The sequence below is a fragment of the Mizuhopecten yessoensis genome, unplaced genomic scaffold (assembly GCF_002113885.1).
Source record: "Mizuhopecten yessoensis strain PY_sf001 unplaced genomic scaffold, ASM211388v2 scaffold6205, whole genome shotgun sequence".
In the NCBI taxonomy this organism is placed as follows: domain Eukaryota; kingdom Metazoa; phylum Mollusca; class Bivalvia; order Pectinida; family Pectinidae; genus Mizuhopecten; species Mizuhopecten yessoensis.
Window position 1 is genome coordinate 173,634 of NW_018406433.1, and position 20,642 is coordinate 194,275.

At 39.1% G+C, this 20,642-nt stretch overlaps 2 protein-coding genes across 4 annotated transcripts in view; both read left to right on the forward strand.

The window, feature by feature from the left end:
- The window catches only part of LOC110451796, a 71,354-nt gene that overhangs the window by 27,609 nt on the left and 23,103 nt on the right, over positions 1-20,642 (forward strand). For 2 of the 3 annotated variants that reach the window (XM_021499977.1, XM_021499976.1), the window contains exon 1: positions 10,912-12,631. The exons of the other annotated variant lie outside the window; for it this stretch is intronic. In XM_021499977.1, the coding sequence (XP_021355652.1) occupies positions 11,814-12,631 (818 nt within the window). In that variant the 5' untranslated portion in view covers positions 10,912-11,813. Of the gene's footprint in view, positions 1-10,911; positions 12,632-20,642 lie in introns of those variants that run through there. 3 annotated transcript variants of the gene reach the window in all.
- LOC110451797 (keratin-associated protein 4-5-like) lies at positions 15,102-15,941 on the forward strand. Its single transcript, XM_021499978.1, has 2 exons — positions 15,102-15,809; positions 15,840-15,941. The coding sequence occupies exons 1-2, from the start codon at positions 15,336-15,338 to the stop codon at positions 15,924-15,926; spliced, it is 561 nt and encodes a 186-aa protein (XP_021355653.1). The 5' UTR covers positions 15,102-15,335; the 3' UTR covers positions 15,927-15,941.

Genomic DNA, 20,642 nt, shown 5'->3' on the forward strand with positions numbered 1-20,642 from the left:
GAATGATGGGGGTTCTGTAGGATAGGTAAGGTTATAGTGAGGACTGAAAGGGGTTCTGTAGGATAGGTGAGGTTCTAGTGAGGACTAATAGGGGTTCTGTAGGATAGGTGAGGTTCTAGTGAAGAATGATAGGGGTTCTGTATGATAGATGAGGTTTTAGCGAGGACTGAAAGGTGTTCTGTATGATAGGTAAGGTAATAGTGAGGAATGATGGGGGTTCTGTAGGATAGGTAAGGTTATAGTGAGGACTGAAAGGGGTTCTGTAGGATAGGTAAGGTTCTAGTGAGGACTGATGGGGGTTCTGTAGGATAGGTGAGGTTATAGTGAGGACTAATAGGGGTTCTGTAGGATAGGTGAGGTTCTAGTGAAGAATGATAGGGGTTCTGTTGGATAGATGAGGTTCTAGTGAGGACTGAAAGGGGTTCTTAGAATAGGTGAGGTTATAGTGAGGACTGATAGGGGTTCTGTTGGATAGATGAGGTTCTAGTGAGGAATGATGGGGGTTCTGTAGGATAGATGAGGTTTTAGCGAGGACTGATAGGGGTTCTGTAGGATAGATGAGGTTCTAGTGAGGACTGAAAGGGGTTCTTAGAATAGGTGAGGTTATAGTGAGGACTGATAGGGGTTCTGTTGGATAGATGAGGTTCTAGTGAGGACTGAAAGGGGTTCTGTAGGATAGATGAGGAGGTTCTAGTGAGGACTGAAAGGGGTTCTGTAGGATAGGTGAGGTTCTAGTGAGGACTGATAGGGGTTCTGTAGGATAGATGAGGTTCTAGTGAGGACTGAAAGGGGTTCTTAGAATAGGTGAGGTTCTAGTGAGGACTGATAGGGGTTCTGTAGGATAGGTGAGGTTCTAGTGAGGACTGATAGGGGTTCTGTAGGATAGATGAGGTTTTAGTGAGGACTGATAGGGGTTCTGTTAGATAGATGAGGTTCTAGTGAGGAATGATAGGGGTTCTGTAGGATAGATGAGGTTCTAGTGAGGACTGAAAGGGGTTCTGTAGGATAGGTGAGGTTATAGTGAGGAATGATAGGGGTTCTGTAGGATAGGTAAGGTTATAGTGAGGAATGATGGGGGTTCTGTAGGATAGGTGAGGTTATAGTGAGGAATGATGGGGGTCTGTATGATAGGTAAGGTTATAGCGAGGAATGATGGGGGTTCTGTAGGATAGGTGAGGTTCTAGTGAGGACTGATAAGGGTTCTGTAGGATAGATGAGTCTAGTATATCTTTTTAGAAGTTGTCATCACAATGCTATGGTATACGTAGGTCACATTAATTGGTTTGGACCCTATGAGTTCTTTTGAAAAAATAAAACATTCTTTAGAAATTTATTTGGCAATCAGTACAGGAGATAATGAGCTAAGGCTATGCTTTGTAGAATTTATGTTAATTTTGTTTTCCTCAAGAATAGTAAGGCCAATTTCTCCCTAATTAACATGAAGGGATGGAAAGTTAAGGTTGATCTAGGTACTTATCTTGTGTGTATGTTAGGGGTTGGGGGACCCTGAAGGAGTGATAAGGAGATTAGGGTGTCTGGCCCCAACACACAAGCTGGGGGAATGGATGGCCTTGCAATAACATAAGATAGTCACTACCTACAGCCTATAAAGGAGAGGTTCACTAATTCAACTAAAGATGTAGGTATGATAATGACACTTGTCCCTTAAAAGGAATATGTTGGGGGATAGTCATCCTCGGTTGTTTCTCAAGTGTGTCTGTGTATGTGGCAGGGTCTTGTACAGGATTGAATTTCTGGCATGTGTCTGATTGAATGAGGAGCCTTAAGAACCTTGATCAAAGTATTACATTTCTGTGATCTGAAGCTATGGCGATAACCAGATATACTGAAATGAAAAACACTTATTATGGTGAGACACTATTATGACATTGTGGTGATACACTAGTATGACATTGTGGTGAGACACAAGTATGACATTGTGGTGATACACTAGTTAGACATTGTGGTGAGACACTAGTAAGACATTGTGGTGAGACACTTTTATGACATTGTGGTGAGACACTAGTTAGACATTGTGGTGAGACAATAGTAGGACATTGTGGTGAGACACTAGTTAGACATTGTGGTGAGACACTGGTTAGACATTGTGATGATACACTAGTATGACATTGTGGTGATACACTAGTATGACATTGTGGTGAGACACTAGTAAGACATTGTGGTGATACACTAGTATGACATTGTGGTGAAACACTAGTATGACATTGTGGTGAGACACTAGTTAGACATTGTGTTGAGAAACTAGTAAGACATTGTAGTGAGATACTAGTAAGACATTGTGGTGAGACACTAGTAAGACATTGTGGTGAGACACTAGTAAGACATTGTGGTGAGACACTAGTAAGACATTGTGGTGAGACACTAGTAAGACATTGTGGTGAGACACTAGTAAGACATTGTGGTGAGACACTAGTTAGACATTGTGGTGAGATACTAGTATGACATTGTGGTGAGACACTAGTATGACATTGTGGTGAGACACTAGTATGACATTGTGGTGAGACACTAGTATGACATTGTGGTGATACAATAGTATGACATTGTGGTGAGATACTACTAAGACATTGTGGTAAGACACTATTAAGACATTGTGGTGAGACATTAGTAAGACATTGTGGTGAGACACTAGTAAGACATTGTGGTGAGACACTATTATGACATTGTGGTGATACACTAGTATGACATTGTGGTGAGACACTAGTAAGACATTGTAGTGAGATACTACTTAGACATTGTGGTGAGACACTAGTAAGACATTGTGGTGAGACACTATTATGACATTGTAGTGAGATACTACTAAGACATTATGGTGAGACACTAGTAAGACATTGTGGTGAGACACTAGTTAGACATTGTGGTGAGATACTAGTATGACATTGTGGTGAGACACTAGTATGACATTGTAGTGATACACTAGTATGATATTGTGGTGAGACACTAGTATGACATTGTAGTGATACACTAGTATGACATTGTGGAGAGACACTAGTATGACATTGTAGTGATACACTAGTAGAAAATTGTGGTGAGATACTACTAAGACATTGTGGTAAGACACTATTAAGACATTGTGGTGAGACATTAGTAAGTTATTGTAGTGAGACACGAGTAAGACATTGTGGTGAGACACTATTATGACATTGTGTTGATACACTAGTATGACATTGCGGTGAGACACTAGTAAGACATTGTAGTGAGATACTACTTAGACATTGTGGTGAGACACTAGTAAGACATTGTGGTGAGTCACTAGTAAGACATTGTGGTGAGACACTAGTTAGACATTGTGGTGAGATACTAGTATGACATTGTGGTGAGACACTAGTAAGACACTGTGGTGATACACTAGTATGACATTGTGGTGAGACACTAGTATGACATTGTAGTGATACACTAGTATGATATTGTGGTGAGATACTACTAAGACATTGTGGTGAGACACTAGTAAGACATTGTGGTGAGACACTAGTATGACATTGTGGTGAGACACTAGTAAGCCATTGTGGTGAGACACTATTATGACATTGTAGTGATACACTAGTATGACATTGTGGTGAGATACTAGTAAGACATTGTGGTGAGACACTAGGATGACATTGTAGTGAGACACTAGTAAGACATTGTGGTGAGATACTATTATGACCTTGTAGTGATACACTAGTATGACATTGTGGAGAGACACTAGTAAGACATTGTGGTGAGACACTAGTATGACATTGTAGTGAGACACTAGTAAGACATTGTAGTGAGATACTAGTATGACATTGTGGTGAGACACTAGTAAGACATTGTGGTGAGACACTAGTAAGACATTGTGGGGAGACACTAGTATGACATTGTAGTGAGACACTAGTAAGACATTGTGGTGAGCCACTAGTATGACATTGTGCTGAGACACTAGTAAGACATTGTGGTGAGACACTAGTATGACATTGTGCTGAGACACTAGTAAGACATTGTGATGAGACACTGGTTAGACATTTTGGTGAGACACTAGTTAGACATTGTTGTGAGACACTAGTAAGACATTGTGGTGATACACTAGTAAGACATTGTGGTGAGACACTAGTAAGACATTGTTGTTAGACACTAGTAAGACATTGTGGTGACACACTAGTAAGACATTGTGGTGAGACACTATTAAGACATTGTGGTAAGACACTGGTAAGGCATTGCGATGAGATACTAGTAAGACATTGTGGTGAGACACTAGTAAGACATTGTTGTAAGACACTAGTTAGACATTGTGGTGAGACACTGTGTATTGAGATTGTGTGGTAAGACACTATGTGGGTAACACACCTGCCTGCCGTGAAGATATCAAGATTAGCTATAAGGCATTGTGTTGACTTACACATTTTGCTGGCTTGAGATTTCTCTTTCGCACTAGATATATTATTGTTGATCAGATAAATGGTTGTATATTCATGGATATGTCTCTTGTTACACAGATGTCTTCTGGGATCTTGGCCACTCCTCCAGACTAATGTGAAGTTGACTCTTGTCTTCCACTGGTAACTGTCTCATCTAATAGTTTAACATTTCTTTATTGATCTAATGTGAAAAATATCTCCTTCAAATCCGATGTGAATACAAAGTCAAATTGTATTTTGCTTATCCACTACATGTGTAATTGAATTTTCAACAAACCTTCCTATTTTGTGTTACATCGGGTAGTGCTGATTGATTTTGTGGGTCCGTTGTGGAAAAGCAATCAGCCGTCCTTTTGCTATTGCACCGTAGAAGTCTATCTGTTACATGGGCAAGAACATTGTAATTTGACTGCATTCTTTCCATGTAGCCAACACGACATTAATAGGATTATAATGAGTAGCTATATAGAAATAGCTGTCATACTTTGCATGTTTGTTCATTTAGTGAGGTAGGCGAGTGCCTACATCAGGCAGCTTACGTGAGTCTACATGCTGGTCTCTACATGCTGGTCGTAATTGTCTACCTATGTGGCATGGACACTGGCATGTGAGACGTGTGTACTAAGGTCACTTATTACCTTCTGAGTGCCCAATCATAAACTGTCATCTCTATGCTACTTGGTCTCGGGAGTCTTACCTTTATAAGGGAACTGATAAATCTGACCAATCAGGTAACTTATGTCGCAAGGAGCCTTATGTTTAAAAGAACCAATGAATTGGAGCATTTGGATGGATCTGACCTTTCTGTTCACCAAATGTTTCCAGCAGTTTTACCTTTGTTTATGTTTTATGTCAGTTATGAAATACTTTAAAAGTTTATGTAAGCTGAGTGTTATTGACCATGCTAGGTCCCAGAGGTCTAGCTGACATGGTAAGGGGGTATGTATACAAAGGAGGATACGAGACACCCTCACAATCTCCTTGGTAAAACCTTGAGCTGCTACTGTTCCATAATTGAATTGATAGACACAAGTTTTAAACTTTGATAGGCAGTAGTTTAATGACTAAAACATTTAAAGGTGCTGTCAGGATGTATATAGGAATGATGAAACATAATTTATAGTGAAGCTACCTGAAAGAATTTAAAAGTGAAATTACCCTCAATTTGAGTTCTATCACTGAGTTAGTGTTCTTCCATTGGTGTTGATACAGAGAGAGGTATTGATCTACTGATGAGTAGACGACACCAATAAACAAGCCTTACCCTTCTGTATGGGGAATGTTTGTAAGTCAGATAGACCTTACATAATATCACTGAGTTATTCATTACCTCCGCATCATCAAACCGACCGTATAAGGATAATATCTCTACTATAAAGACCCTCACTTTGCTCTCAATTTTATGATATTTCAGTAAATATTCATTAGTGTGGATTTAAGATATTTTATTACCTGTGAGTGCCAATGAGCTGGTGTTGTGAGGCAGGGCCTGTCCAGTAACATCTTCTCCTTCAAAAAACGACACAGAATGCCTGAAGATTTTTCGTTTGAATAAATTAGGTATGAAAAACCCTAGGCTAAGGGAACACATTGGTATATAATTGAAGAGGTTGCCCCCCCACCCGTTGGTATTTGCGATCCGTTGATGACCGATCAGCTTATAATTGAAAATCAATAAGTTTGCTCTTTCCAATTCAGATAATTGATAACAAATTATATATCTATGTAATCGATTCATTGTTGAAATCAAAGTATCAAATGTATACATTGTAAAATATGCATTGAAAGTCATTTATTCTGATGACTTTTACTGTATGATTGACAAACCTGCATGTTTAGTTTACAGCTCTGTCTATTGATGTAACATTTCACTGTATTGAGATCTTCAGTCTTCAGTTATACAATCGGTCATCAATCAAGGTTACTACTTCCGATTACAAACTGATAATCAATTACGATTTTAAACCAATTGCCCATCACTAAATTATGTGCAAAGCTACGTAAGTATTTATAGAGACTCTTTTTAAGGGCCATGTGGATGCCCTGTAGTGATTAGGCTGTCCATCTGTCTGTCTGTTTGTCCTTCCACAAGTTCGTTTCCGTAAGAATCCTTGGAAGCTGAAAAACAAATCTTTTTGAAATTTGTCATGATGGTAATACACTGTTGAAATGTAGATGTACACTAGGGATTTAAAGCAAATTCTAAGGTCAAAGTCAAGGTCATTGTTACTAAAAATAAACCGTAGGGAATAGTCCTTTCCTTGTTATCCAAAAGTCTAATCTTTTTGAAAATTTGACATTGTGATACACTGTAGTATGTAGATGTGCAACAAGGATTTATAATACTTTCTAGTGTCAAGTCACTTACTGAAAATAGACTGAAGTGGGTGCGGTCCTAATCTTGGAATTGAATAAAAATTTAAGGTCAAGGTTACTGTTACTAAAATAGGCTTGGGGTGGGGGGAACATAGCCAGCCCTGCTGATCTGTCGGTGTTCTAGTTGATCCTAATGGAGCATGAGGCATCCTTGGGCTTTGGAAAGACAATGTTGTATAAATGGGCAGAGGGGCTGGGGCCAATTGTGGATCAGAGAATATTTCTTTTCAAAGGTTACCAATTATATATGATGTGAGTATAAGTGCAGATATTGATGTGGTGTCAGTGGTATACACATAGGCTCGTATTCACTTGGGGGGTGGGTGGGGGGTATCTGTCCAGGCTTGTATGCAAGACACACTGTCACAGCTGATCAATTTTACTCTGGGTTATCATGTATCTCTGTGTGCCAGCAATTAGCAGAGCCTCATCAAATATTAATTGCTTCTCAGTTGATTACATGGATGCTCTGCCTTTTCGTCATGGACAAGTTATAACAGAACAAGTGTTTTATTATCACGAACTTAACATCATTTTCATGTGTGTATCAGAGGTTTTAATGTATAGAGGTGGTCATGTAGAAGGCACTGGTCTTACCATATAGGTAAGGACAGGTTTACTTTATAGGTAAATAAAGGTTAGGACAGGTTTACTATATAGGTAAATAGAGATAAGGACATGTTTACTTTACAGGTAAATATAGGTAAGGACAGGTTTACTTTATAGGTAAATAGAGGTAAGGACAGGTTTACTATATAGGTAAATAGAGGTAAGGACAGGTTTACTTTATAGGTAATTATATATAAATATAGGTAAGGACAGGTTTACTTTATAGGTAAATAGAGGTAAGGACAGGTTTACTATATAGGTAAATAGAGGTAAGGACAGGTTTACTTTATAGGTAAATAGGATTAGGACAGGTTTACTATATAGGTAAATAGAGGTAAGGACATGTTTACTTTATAGGTAAATAGAGGTAAGGACAGGTTTACTTTATAGGTAAATATAGGTAAGGACAGGTTTACTTTATAGGTAAATAGAGGTGAGGAAAGGTTTACTTTATAGGTAAATATAGGTAAAGACAGGTTTACTTTATAGGTAAATAGAGGTAAGGACAGGTTTACTTTATAAGTAAATATAGGTAAGGACAGGTTTACTTTATAGGTCAATAGAGGTAAGGACATGTTTACTTTATAGGTAAATAGAGGTAAGGACAGGTTTACTTTATAGGTAAATATAGGTAAGGACAGGTTTACTTTATAGGTAAATAGAGGTAAGGACAGGTTTACTATATAGGTAAATAGAGGTAAGGACATGTTTACTATATAGGTAAATAGAGGTAAGGACATGTTTACTATATAGGTAAATATAGGTAAGGACAGGTTTACTTTATAGGTAAATAGAGGTAAGGACAGGTTTACTATAAAGATAAATAGAGGTAAGGACACAGGTATACTATATAGAAATACACAGGTATACTATATAGAGATATACAGGTATACTATATAAAGATACTCGGGGAATTTAAGTGATACACAGGTATACTATATAGGAATACACAGGTATACTATATAGAAATACACAGGTATACTATATTGATGAGATACAGATGTAAACTATATAAAGATACAGATGTATACTTTATAAAGACACAGATGTATACTATATAAAGATACAGATGTATACTATATAAAGATACAGATGTATACTTTATCAAGACACAGATGTATACTATATAAAGATACAGATGTAAACTATATGGAGATACAGATGTATACTATATAAAGATACAGATGTATACTTTATAAAGACACAGATGTATACTATATAAAGATACAGATGTATACTTTATAAAGACACAGATGTGTACTATATAAAGATACAGATGTAAACTATATGGAGATACAGATGTATACTATATAAAGATACAGATGTATACTATATAAAGATACAGATGTATACTATATAAAGATACAGATGTATACTATATAAAGATACAGATGTATACTATATAAAGATACAGATGTATACTATATAAAGATACAGATGTATACTATATAAAGATACAGATGTATACTATATAAAGATACAGATGTATACTATATAAAGATACAGATGTATACTATATAAAGATACAGATGTATACTATATAAAGATACAGATGTATACTATATAAAGATACAGATGTATACTATATAAAGATACAGATGTATACTATATAAAGATACAGATGTATACTATATAAAGATACAGATGTATACTATATAAAGATACAGATGTATACTATATAAAGATACAGATGTATACTATATAAAGATACAGATGTATACTATATAAAGATACAGATGTATACTATATAAAGATACAGATGTATACTATATAAAGATACAGATGTATACTATATAAAGATACAGATGTATACTATATAAAGATACAGATGTATACTATATAAAGATACAGATGTATACTATATAAAGATACAGATGTATACTATATAAAGATACAGATGTATACTATATAAAGATACAGATGTATACTATATAAAGATACAGATGTATACTATATAAAGATACAGATGTATACTATATAAAGATACAGATGTATACTATATAAAGATACAGATGTATACTATATAAAGATACAGATGTATACTATATAAAGATACAGATGTATACTATATAAAGATACAGATGTATACTATATAAAGATACAGATGTATACTATATAAAGATACAGATGTATACTATATAAAGATACAGATGTATACTATATAAAGATACAGATGTATACTATATAAAGATACAGATGTATACTATATAAAGATACAGATGTATACTATATAAAGATACAGATGTATACTATATAAAGATACAGATGTATACTATATAAAGATACAGATGTATACTATATAAAGATACAGATGTATACTATATAAAGATACAGATGTATACTATATAAAGATACAGATGTATACTATATAAAGATACAGATGTATACTATATAAAGATACAGATGTATACTATATAAAGATACAGATGTATACTATATAAAGATACAGATGTATACTATATAAAGATACAGATGTATACTATATAAAGATACAGATGTATACTATATAAAGATACAGATGTATACTATATAAAGATACAGATGTATACTATATAAAGATACAGATGTATACTATATAAAGATACAGATGTATACTATATAAAGATACAGATGTATACTATATAAAGATACAGATGTATACTATATAAAGATACAGATGTATACTATATAAAGATACAGATGTATACTATATAAAGATACAGATGTATACTATATAAAGATACAGATGTATACTATATAAAGATACAGATGTATACTATATAAAGATACAGATGTTAACTATATAAAGATACAGATGTACACTATATAAAGATACAGATGTACACTATATAAAGATACAGATGTATACTATATAAAGATACAGATGTATACTATATAAAGATACAGATGTATACTATATGGAGATACAGATGTATACTATATAAAGATACAGATGTATACTATATAAAGATACAGATGTTTACTATATAAAGATACAGATGTATACTATATGGAGATACAGATGTATACTATATAAAGATGCAGGTGTATACTATATAAAGATACAGATGTATACTATATAAAGATACAGATGTATACTATATAAAGATACAGATGTTAACTATATAAAGATACAGATGTATACTCTATATAAAGATACAGATGTATACTATATAAAGACACAGATGTATACTATATGGAGATACAGATGTATACTATATAAAGATACAGATGTTAACTATATGGAGATACAGATTTATACTATATAAAGATACTGATGTATACTATATAAAGATACAGATGTATACTATATAAAGATACAGATGTTTACTATATAGGAATACACAGGTAAAGTATATAGGAATACAGATGTTTACTATATAGGAATACACAGGTGTAGTATATAGGAATACAGATGTTAACTATATAAGAAAGGAAATAAGATCGACATTCGATTATTATACCAACTGGTGAACTATGCTGTAGAAAGATGAGGTGAGGCAGGTGGTCTGCATATTAGAATCAAGTCTATATGTCCACAGATGGTGGATAATTTGATTCCGGCTACACCATGTTTGTAGTGCAGTGGTAATTCTGTTTTTACAAAAGAGGGACGGGAAGCTACAGGTGGTGACTACAGTGGGCTGTTCTATGTATACTACAGGTGGTGATTAGCTGTGATACAGCTGATGACTTCTGTAGGGTGTGTATACTACTCTGTTGGGGACGTGTGGCTGTGTACCGTTAGGTGGTGCTGGCTGCTGAAGTAGTGGCACACCGCAGTCACTCGGCCATACTAGGGCAGGCTGCCTACTGATTGCCACTGATAGTAAAGCAAATGACAAGCTTGTGGGCTATTCCAGTTCAAAGTTGTTTTTATCATTTATCGATAGAACTGCATTATAGATTTATGTGATGTATTGAGAATTTGTAAACATATGAGACAGGTAGGTTTTGTGGCGGTCTACCTGTGGCACATGAGGTGAGACAATGGTTGGGCTGGTGCAATGGTTGGCCTCTCTCTTCTAATTAACAGAAGAACCTGGACTTCTTATGGAGGTGAAAATTTAATTACGATAATTGAATGTGCTGGCGAGATGTTAAAAATGAGTTTGGAGAGTGAATTAATATTTAAACAGTCTACAGATAATTACGTCAAAGTGGACTGATGCTGGGCTGAAGCTAAAGGCCAGCATAGGAACATCCCACATGGATGACAGCAAGCAACCTGTAGACGTGCCACTCCTGGAAGCTCAAACAGTCATGCTCATTACCACTCCCCTCAGGGGTGACATGAATCGGTTCACCAGCAACTGTACACCACTTCCATCTGGGACAATCGTTTCACTTTGTAACTTAACGCCGCTACTCATGTCTTGTCCTCCTCTTCCGGGGCAACATTCTTAACTATGCATTCCCGTTATTATTAATATTACTCCACAACGAAGTGTTATAATGAATATTTTCAGGAAAAGCAGATGTATTTCACCCTCATTTGATCTGCCAAGGATGTGTTTACCTCGTCAGAAGCAGACGTCCATTGATGACAATGACCTAGATGAGGCCATTTGTCTTGAGGTTCCAGTGGAGACAAGGGCACGTTCCTCTAGTTTTGATGCCAGTACTTTACATAAAGAGACCCAAGAGTTTTTGGAGGTTCCCAATCCTGGTCGGCGTTGTCAGTCATTTGACTCGTCTTCCTCAGGATGGGGCCAAGAAGTTGAGGAGTTCGAGCGTGAGGGTCGTCGTTATAGTCTTATTTCTAAATACTCAAGGCGCCGGTCCTCGTTTGAAATTCCGAAACTATGCATCCATTGTGTACATATGGAACAGTACGAAGAACAGCATAAGGAGGACGAGAGTCACCACACCGAGGTTGAGAATGGCGCCTCTAGTGATGAGGATCTGTCATTAGACATGGGGTCTTTGGACTCTTGGGATGATTCTGATGACAGTTGTGGACCTCAGGACAAAGAGGTGGAGGACAAAGAGGTGGAGGAGATTATGTGTAACTACACCAACGCCCTAACCCTTGAGGTACCCATCATAAAGACTTTTCGCTCCTCCTCTCTGGATGCTACCATCCTTAACTCACAAGCACCACCCAATGAGGTGGTATTCAAAAGTGGACGTGGCACTGTGCAAAGGCAGGAATCTTTCGATGAGGGAACACTGGAGGTTCCTAAACAAGTGCGCTCAAGTTCTGTGGATATAAGTCTTCCTACTGAAAAGGAGGCTCATTACAGGGCCATCGCCATTACTTCAAATACAACGTAAGTGTTACACAGGGTGACTGCGGGTGACTCCAGGGTAGTTGTTAATGCTTAAAATATACAATCAAAGTGTTCAAGAGATTTTGAGGGCAACTCCAGGGTAATAAGTCATACTTAAAATACAACTTAATTGTTACAGGGGGTGATTAAGGGCAACTCTAGGGTAATAATTGTTAATACTTAAAATACAACTTAATTGTTACAAGGGGTGATTAAGGGCAACAAAGTGTTACAGGGGTGATTGAGTGTGACTCCATAGTAATTGTTAAACATGAAATACAACGTAAGTGTTACAGGGGGTGATTAAGGGTGACTAGCTAGATACTTCAGGTATAGTGTTAAGTTCAATGGACCCTGTCATGGTGGAAACTTGTACCAGGAGTCTCATGAGAGAATCTCTGGTTCATTTCACTCTGTGAACTCTTTCTTGGTTGAGACCTTGATTGAATGTACTCTGTCATGGTAGAATCTTGCTGCTGTTAAATTGTTTACCAAAATAGGGGAGCAGATGTATGTGAGTTGTGTCCCCTTGTGACGACTGCCGTGTAATGGTAATGGTGTTATTGGAGGGTAAATGTCCCCCCAGACCTGATGTGTTGAGTGGTCTAGGAGGCCAGCATCTTTCTCTTACACTTCTTATTCATCACAGATCAATGAGCCATCTCAAAGTAATACAATAATGTGTAAAACGTTGGTCCAGTCTGTTGACCTTTCAGGGTGGCAAGCAGAGGCTATTTAGTTGAATCCCGTTACAAAAAACAAACACCTATGCTGCTGTGTTTTTGTCAACACAAAACCAAATTTTTCGTGAAATTGGTTTCTGATAGAACCACCGCCATGTGTATGAGAGCATCAGAGGGCTGATGAGTCTATCAGGGACGTAAGTGTGATAGTGTGACACAAATGTTAAACTTTGGTGTTGGCTGGTGGCTGTTAAGTATCAGTTTAATTAGTCAGAACATCCATGTGATCAAGCATGGTAAACAGGTGCATGTTTTAGCAAAAATAGCATGATTTTAATAGATGTTTACTTGTGTATGACGAGAGTCTTCAGCATCAGATTAGTACAGACAGAGGTAGCCATGCATTAATCTTGTAAGTGGCATGATCCCATTAGACACAAGAAGTTATCATGTACAGATTATCTAAAGAGATTGGCTCATCCATTAATATGTTTCAGAATAAGTTAAACGATCATATGTTTTAGAATAAGTAAAACAGTACATTCCTCTTACCATCTCTGTATCTGCCCAAACAGACACCACCTAAAAAGTGTCCGTCTCACTCCCAACTCCCTCAACTGTGGATGACATTAGCTATCAGTACACTTATTTGTGGCCCTGTGTGTGACATTAGCTATCAGTACACTTATTTGTGGCCCTGTGTGTGACATTAGCTATCAGTACACTTATTTGTTGTCCTGTGTGTGACATAAGCTATCAGTACACTTATTTGTGGCCCTGTGTGTGACATTAGCTATCAGTACACATATTTGTGGCCCTGTGTGTGACATTACCTACCAGTACCCTTATTTGTGGCCCTGTGTATGACATTAGCTATCAGTCCACTTATTTGTGGCCCTGTGTGTGACATTAGCTATCAGTACACATATTTGTGGCCCTGTGTGTGACATTACCTACCAGGACACTTATTTGTGGCCCTGTGTATGACATTATCTATCAGTACACTTATTTGTGGCCCTGTGTGTTACATTAGCTATCAGTACACTTATTTGTTGTCCTGTGTGTGACATTAGCTATCAGTACACTTATTTGGGACCCTGTGTGGGACATTAGCTATCAGTACACTTATTTGTGGCCCTGTGTGTGACATTACCTACCAGTACACTTATTTGTGGCCCTGTGTATGACATTAGCTATCAGTACACTTATTTGTGGCCCTGTGTGTGACATTAGCTATCAGTACACTTATTTGTGGCCCTGTGTATGACATTAGCTACCGGTACACGTATTTGTGGCCCTGTGTGTGACATTAGCTATCAGTACACTTATTTGTGGCCCTGTGTATGACATTAGCTACCAGTACACTTATTTGTGGCCCTGTGTGTGACATTAGCTATCAGTACACTTATTTGTGACCCTGTGTGTGACATTAGCTATCAGTACACTTATTTGTGGCCCTGTGTATGACATTAGCCAGTATCTTTTGTTGTTGACCGATGTCTAATAGGAGTGGCTCTTGTTACAGGCAGAAGGGTACATGTACCCTCCCTCCTCAAGCACAAGGGTACATGTGCCCTCCCTCCTCAGGCAGAATGTTACATGTACCCTCCCTCCTCAGGCAAAAGGGTACATGCGTCCTCCCCATCACGCAGAAGGTTACATGTACCCTCCCCCTCAGGCAAAAGGGTACATGTGCCCAACCCCTCGGGCAAAAGGGTACATGTGCCCTCCCCCTCAGGCAGAAGGGCACATGTGCCCATCCCATCAGGCAGAAGGTTACATGTACCCACCCCATCAGGCAGAAGGGTTACATGTGCCCAACCCCTCAAGCAGAAGGGTACATGTGTCCACCCCCTTAGGCAGAAGAGAACATGTTCACTTCTCCTCAAGCAGAAGAGTACATATGCCCACCTTCTCAGGCAGAAGGTTACATGTGCTCACCCGCTCTGGCAGACGGTTACATGTGCCGACCCCATCAAGCAGAAGAGTACATGTACCCACCCCCTTAAGCTGAAGGTTACATGTGCCCTCCCCCTCTGGCAGAAGGTTACATGTGCCCACCCCCTCTGGCAGGCTGTTACATGTGCCCACCCTATCAGGCAGAAGAGTACATGTACCTGACCCCTCAAGCTGAAGGTGACATGTGCCCTCCCCCTCTGGCAGAAGAGTACATGTATCCACCTTTCAGGCAGAAGGTTACATGTTCCCTCCTTGTCAGGCAGAAGGGTACATGTACCCAGCCCCTCAAGCTGAAGGTTACATGTACCCACCCCCTCAAGCACAGGGGTACATGTGCCCATTCCCTCAAGCTGAAGGTTACATGTGCCCACCCCCTCAAGCACAAGGGTACATGTGCCCATTCCCTCAAACTGAAGGTTACATGTGCTCACCCCCTCAAGCACAAGGGTACATGTGCCCATTCCCTCAAGCTGAAGGTTACATGTGCCCACCCCCTCAAGCACAAGGGTACATGTGCCCATTCCCTCAAGCTGAAGGTTACATGTGCCCTCCCCCTCAAGCTGAAGGTTACATGTGCCCACCCCCTCAAGCACAAGGGTACATGTACCCATCCTCTCAAGCTGAAGGTTACATGTGCCCTCCCCCTCTGTTAGAAGAATAAATTTGCCCACCCTTCAGGCAGAAGAGTACATGTTCCCTCCTTGTCAGGCAGAAGAATACATGTGCCCACCCCCTCAAGCACAAGGTTACATGTGCCCTCCCCATTCAAGCACAAGGTTACATGTGCCCTCCCCCTCTGGCAGAAGAATACATGTGCCCACCCCCTCAAGCACAAGGTTACATGTGCCCTCCCCATTCAAGCACAAGGTTACATGTGCCCTCCCCCTCTGGCAGAAGAATACATGTGCCCACCCATCAGGCAGAAGGGTACATGTTCCCTCCTTGTCAGGCAGAAGAATACATGTGCCCACCCATCAGGCAGAAGGGTACATGTTCCCTCCTCGTCAGGCAGAAGGCTTTATGAACCCATCCTTTCATGAAGGAGGATTTGGGCCTATGCCTGAGTACTGATGAAGTAGAACAAATTAACTGATGGCATCCCAGCTGGGATAGATCAATAAGCTTTGATATACTGTGTATTCATAGATGGTATCCTGCTTGCATTTTCTCATGGATGACTATGCATGAATGGTATATTAACGCTAAAACCCCGGACGATTGATGTGAAAAAATAATTGAAGGTAGACCAATTCTTTAGTGTATTCTCAGATAGCTAATTACATGGTCATAGGAAAGCCATTAATATCCTCTAGGCCTCTAATCTGGACTTGTCTTTACTAGATAGATCAGTTGCACATACTCTGAGCAGCACACTCATGATTTTATAGCCATAATTCTATTGACGTCGTAGCTGATTTCACTCAAACGTATATAAATCAGTTACCTTATAAAATCAGATATCTGGGGCAATACAATGTTAGCACATAGTCAATAAGTAGTAAATTGTGGAATTAACAGTTTTTAGGTGCTGGTACATGGTGAGACTAGATTCATGATACTGCTAAACCACTTGTTTCTATAAACTAATCAATCTAAAACCCAGAACAATATTACCATAAACCAGTAAACCAATCAATCTAAAACTCAGAATAATGTTACCATAATTGTATGAGTCCATGCTAGAACCAAGTGTATCAGAGTGATGCAAATATAGAGTGATGATCTCAGTAAACACAGCAGCAATGTACACCCCAGTATACACACAACATACCACAGTATACACACAACACACCCCAGTATACACACAACACAACCCAGTATACACACAACACAACCATGTATACACACAACACACCCCAGTATACACACAACACACCCCAGTATACACACAACATACCCCAGTATACACACAACACTCCCCAGTATACACACAACACAGCCCAGTATACACACAACACACCCATGTATACACACAACACACCCCAGCATACACACAACACACCCCAGTAAACACACAACACAACCCAGAATACACACAACACACCCCAGTACACACACAACACCCCCCAGTATACACACAACCCACCCCAGTATACACACAACAAAACCCAGTATACACACAACCCAACCCAGTATACACACAACAAAACCCAGTATACACACAACCCAACCCAGTATACACACAACCCCCCCCAGTATACACACAACCCACCCCAGTATACACACAACACTCCCCAGTATACACACAACACAGCCCAGTATACACACAACACAACCCAGTATACACAGCATACCACAGTATACACACAACATACCACAGTATACACACAACACACCCCAGTAAACACACAACACAACCCAGTATACACACAACACAACCCAGTATACACACAGCATACCACAGTATACACACAACACAACCCAGTATACACATAACATACCACAGTATACACACAAAACAACCCAGTATACACACAACAAAACCCAGTATACACACACCCCCCCCAGTATACACACAACACACCCCAGTATACACACAACACAACCCAGTATACACACAACACGACAGTATACACAACATGCCACAGTATACACAGAACACACCACAGTATATACAACATACCACAGTATACACACAACATGCCACAGTATACACAGAACACACCACAGTATACACAACATACCACAGTATACACAGAACACACCACAGTATACACAACACAACCCAGTATACACAGAACACACCACAGTATACACAACATACCACAGTATACACAGAACACACCACAGTATACACAACATACCACAGTATGCACACAACATATATGTCATTCCAGTAAACACACAAACACCTCCGTTCTCACATCCATGTTACCCATGGCCACAACACAGTGGATTATGGTTGCATATCTTGTTCCATGTAATTAGCTGTCTATCTGAGAATACACAAAATTGGTCCATCTTCAATTATCTTTTCACATCAATCATTCAGGTTTTTACTGGTTATATGAGCGTGCATGCCTCGTCATCTGTAAAACTGTGTTTTTCCTGCCAGAAGGTCGAATAAAACAAACAGGAGAGCTATATAAGTCCAACAATATGAGTCCCATGGGTATTTTGATTTGCATATATGTTGGAGGTGAAACACTGGCTTTTACCACACATCACTGTCATTAAATATTTTCATTGTTGTTTTGATATATCAGTTATGGGTATTAACATTTTTAGCCCACCATCTGGGATCCCTTGTTACAGTTACAGGCCAGTGAGCTTATGTTGTGTTGTGGGGTCATTCATCTGTCTGTTCCCTCTGGAATCTCTTGTTACAGTTACAAGGCCAGTGAGCTTATGTTGTGTTGTGGGGTCATTCATCTGTCTGTTGCCTCTGGAATCTCTTGTTACAGTTACAAGGCCAGTGAGCTTATGTTGTGTTGTGGGGTCATTCATCTGTCTGTTGCCTCTGGGATCTCTTGTTACAGTTACAAGGCCAGTGAGCTTATGTTGTGTTGTGGGGTCATTCATCTGTCTGTTCCCTCTGGGATCCCTTGTTACAGTTACAGGCCAGTGAGCTTATGTTGTGTTGTGGGGTCATTCATCTGTCTGTTCCCTCTGGGATCCCTTGTTACAGTTACAAGGCCAGTGAGCTTATGTTGTGTTGTGGGGTCATTCATCTGTCTGTTCCCTCTGGGATCCCTTGTTACAGTTACAAGGCCAGTTAGCTTATGTTGTGTTGTGGGGTCATTTATCTGTCTGTTCCCTCTGGGATCCCTTGTAACAGTTACAAGGCCAGTGAGCTTATGTTGTGTTGTGGGGTCATTCATCTGTCTGTTCCCTCTGGGATCCCTTGTTACAGTTACAAGGCCAGTTAGCTTATGTTGTGTTGTGGGGTCATTTATCTGTCTGTTCCCTCTGGGATCCCTTGTAACAGTTACAAGGCCAGTGAGCTTATGTTGTGTTGTGGGGTCATTCATCTGTCTGTTCCCTCTGGGATCCCTTGTTACAGTTACAAGGCCAGTTAGCTTATGTTGTGTTGTGGGGTCATTTATCTGTCTGTTCCCTCTGGGATCCCTTGTAACAGTTACAAGGCCAGTGAGCTAATGTTGTGTTGTGGGGTCATTCATCTGTCTGTTCAGTGTCAACTTTTTGTGTCACCGTCAACGGCGACATATAGGCATTACTTTGCCGGTGTCATCGTCGGTTGCATCATCTGAAACAATAACTTGAGTTCCTTTGGGTTGATTGAACTCCAAGTTGGTACACATATTGCATATTGATATAGCTCGGACAAGTTCGCATTTCAGAAGTATACGTGCATTTTTGGTGAAGTTATGCCCCTTTTATTGCCAAATAAGGGCATTCTGAAGTAAATACATGAACTTTTTTTATTTTTTAATCAATTCCTTTCAAATTTTGTACGGTAATGCTAGAAGCAATTTATTCAGCATATATTAGAGGTTTTTCTGTCGAGTTTCAACTTTCTGCATTTTGGCATATCTGTTTACGCGATAACTCGAGCCAAAACACAGGCGACACATCCACTCCCGTGGAATTCTTGTTTACTTTATAAGCAATGTCTTCTTATAGAGGCCGAGGATGATGATATTTGGGCATCAGCACGCTGGGTTGAAGGGCTACCAAATTATTTGATACACTCCACCTATATTCAAGGTTGCAGTGGTCATATGTATTAAAAAATATTTAACAACTTTTTCTCAGTAACCAGAAGGTCAAAAAGATTTTGGGCAGTTACATGTCAAGTCTGTTCAAATAGATGGCCTTCACCCATATTCTAGATCACAGAGGTCAAAGGTGTTGACATTTTTAAACGACTTCTGAAGAATATAACCAAATTGCCTAGGGTATGTTATTAGCTCACCTGGCACAAAGTGCCAAGTGAGCTTATGCCATGGCGTGGCGTCCGTCGTCCGTCCGTCGTCCTGCGTCAATATTTTACTTTAAACAACTTCTTCTTAATAACCAAAAGGCCTAGGATGATGATATTTGGCCTGAAGCAAACTGGGATGAAGGGCTACAAAGTTTGGTAAAATTAATGACCTTCACCCAATTTCAAGGTCACAGGGGTCAAATATGTTAAAAACTTAAACATTTTCTTCTCGATAACCAAACTGGCCGGGGAGATGATATTTGGCCAGTAGCATGCTTGGGTGAAGGGCTACCAAGTTTGTTCAAATGAATGACCTTCAATTATATTCAAGGTCACAGGGGTCAATTGTCTTAAAAAACCTTTAAACAACTTCTTCTGAATAACCAAAATGCCCAGGGTGATGATATTTGGCCAGTAGCATGCTGAGATGAAGGGCTACAAAGTTTGTTCAAATGAATGACCTTCACCCATATTCAAGGTCACA

Bases quoted from the DNA above. Each gene is read 5' to 3' on its own strand.
- LOC110451797 (XM_021499978.1), top strand. From the start codon at position 15,336: ATGTGCCCTCCCCCTCTGGCAGAAGGTTACATGTGCCCACCCCCTCTG. The intron at 15,810-15,839 runs GTTACATGTGCC...CTCAAGCTGAAG, and splicing joins CCCATTCCCTCAAGCTGAAG to GTTACATGTGCCCACCCCCT.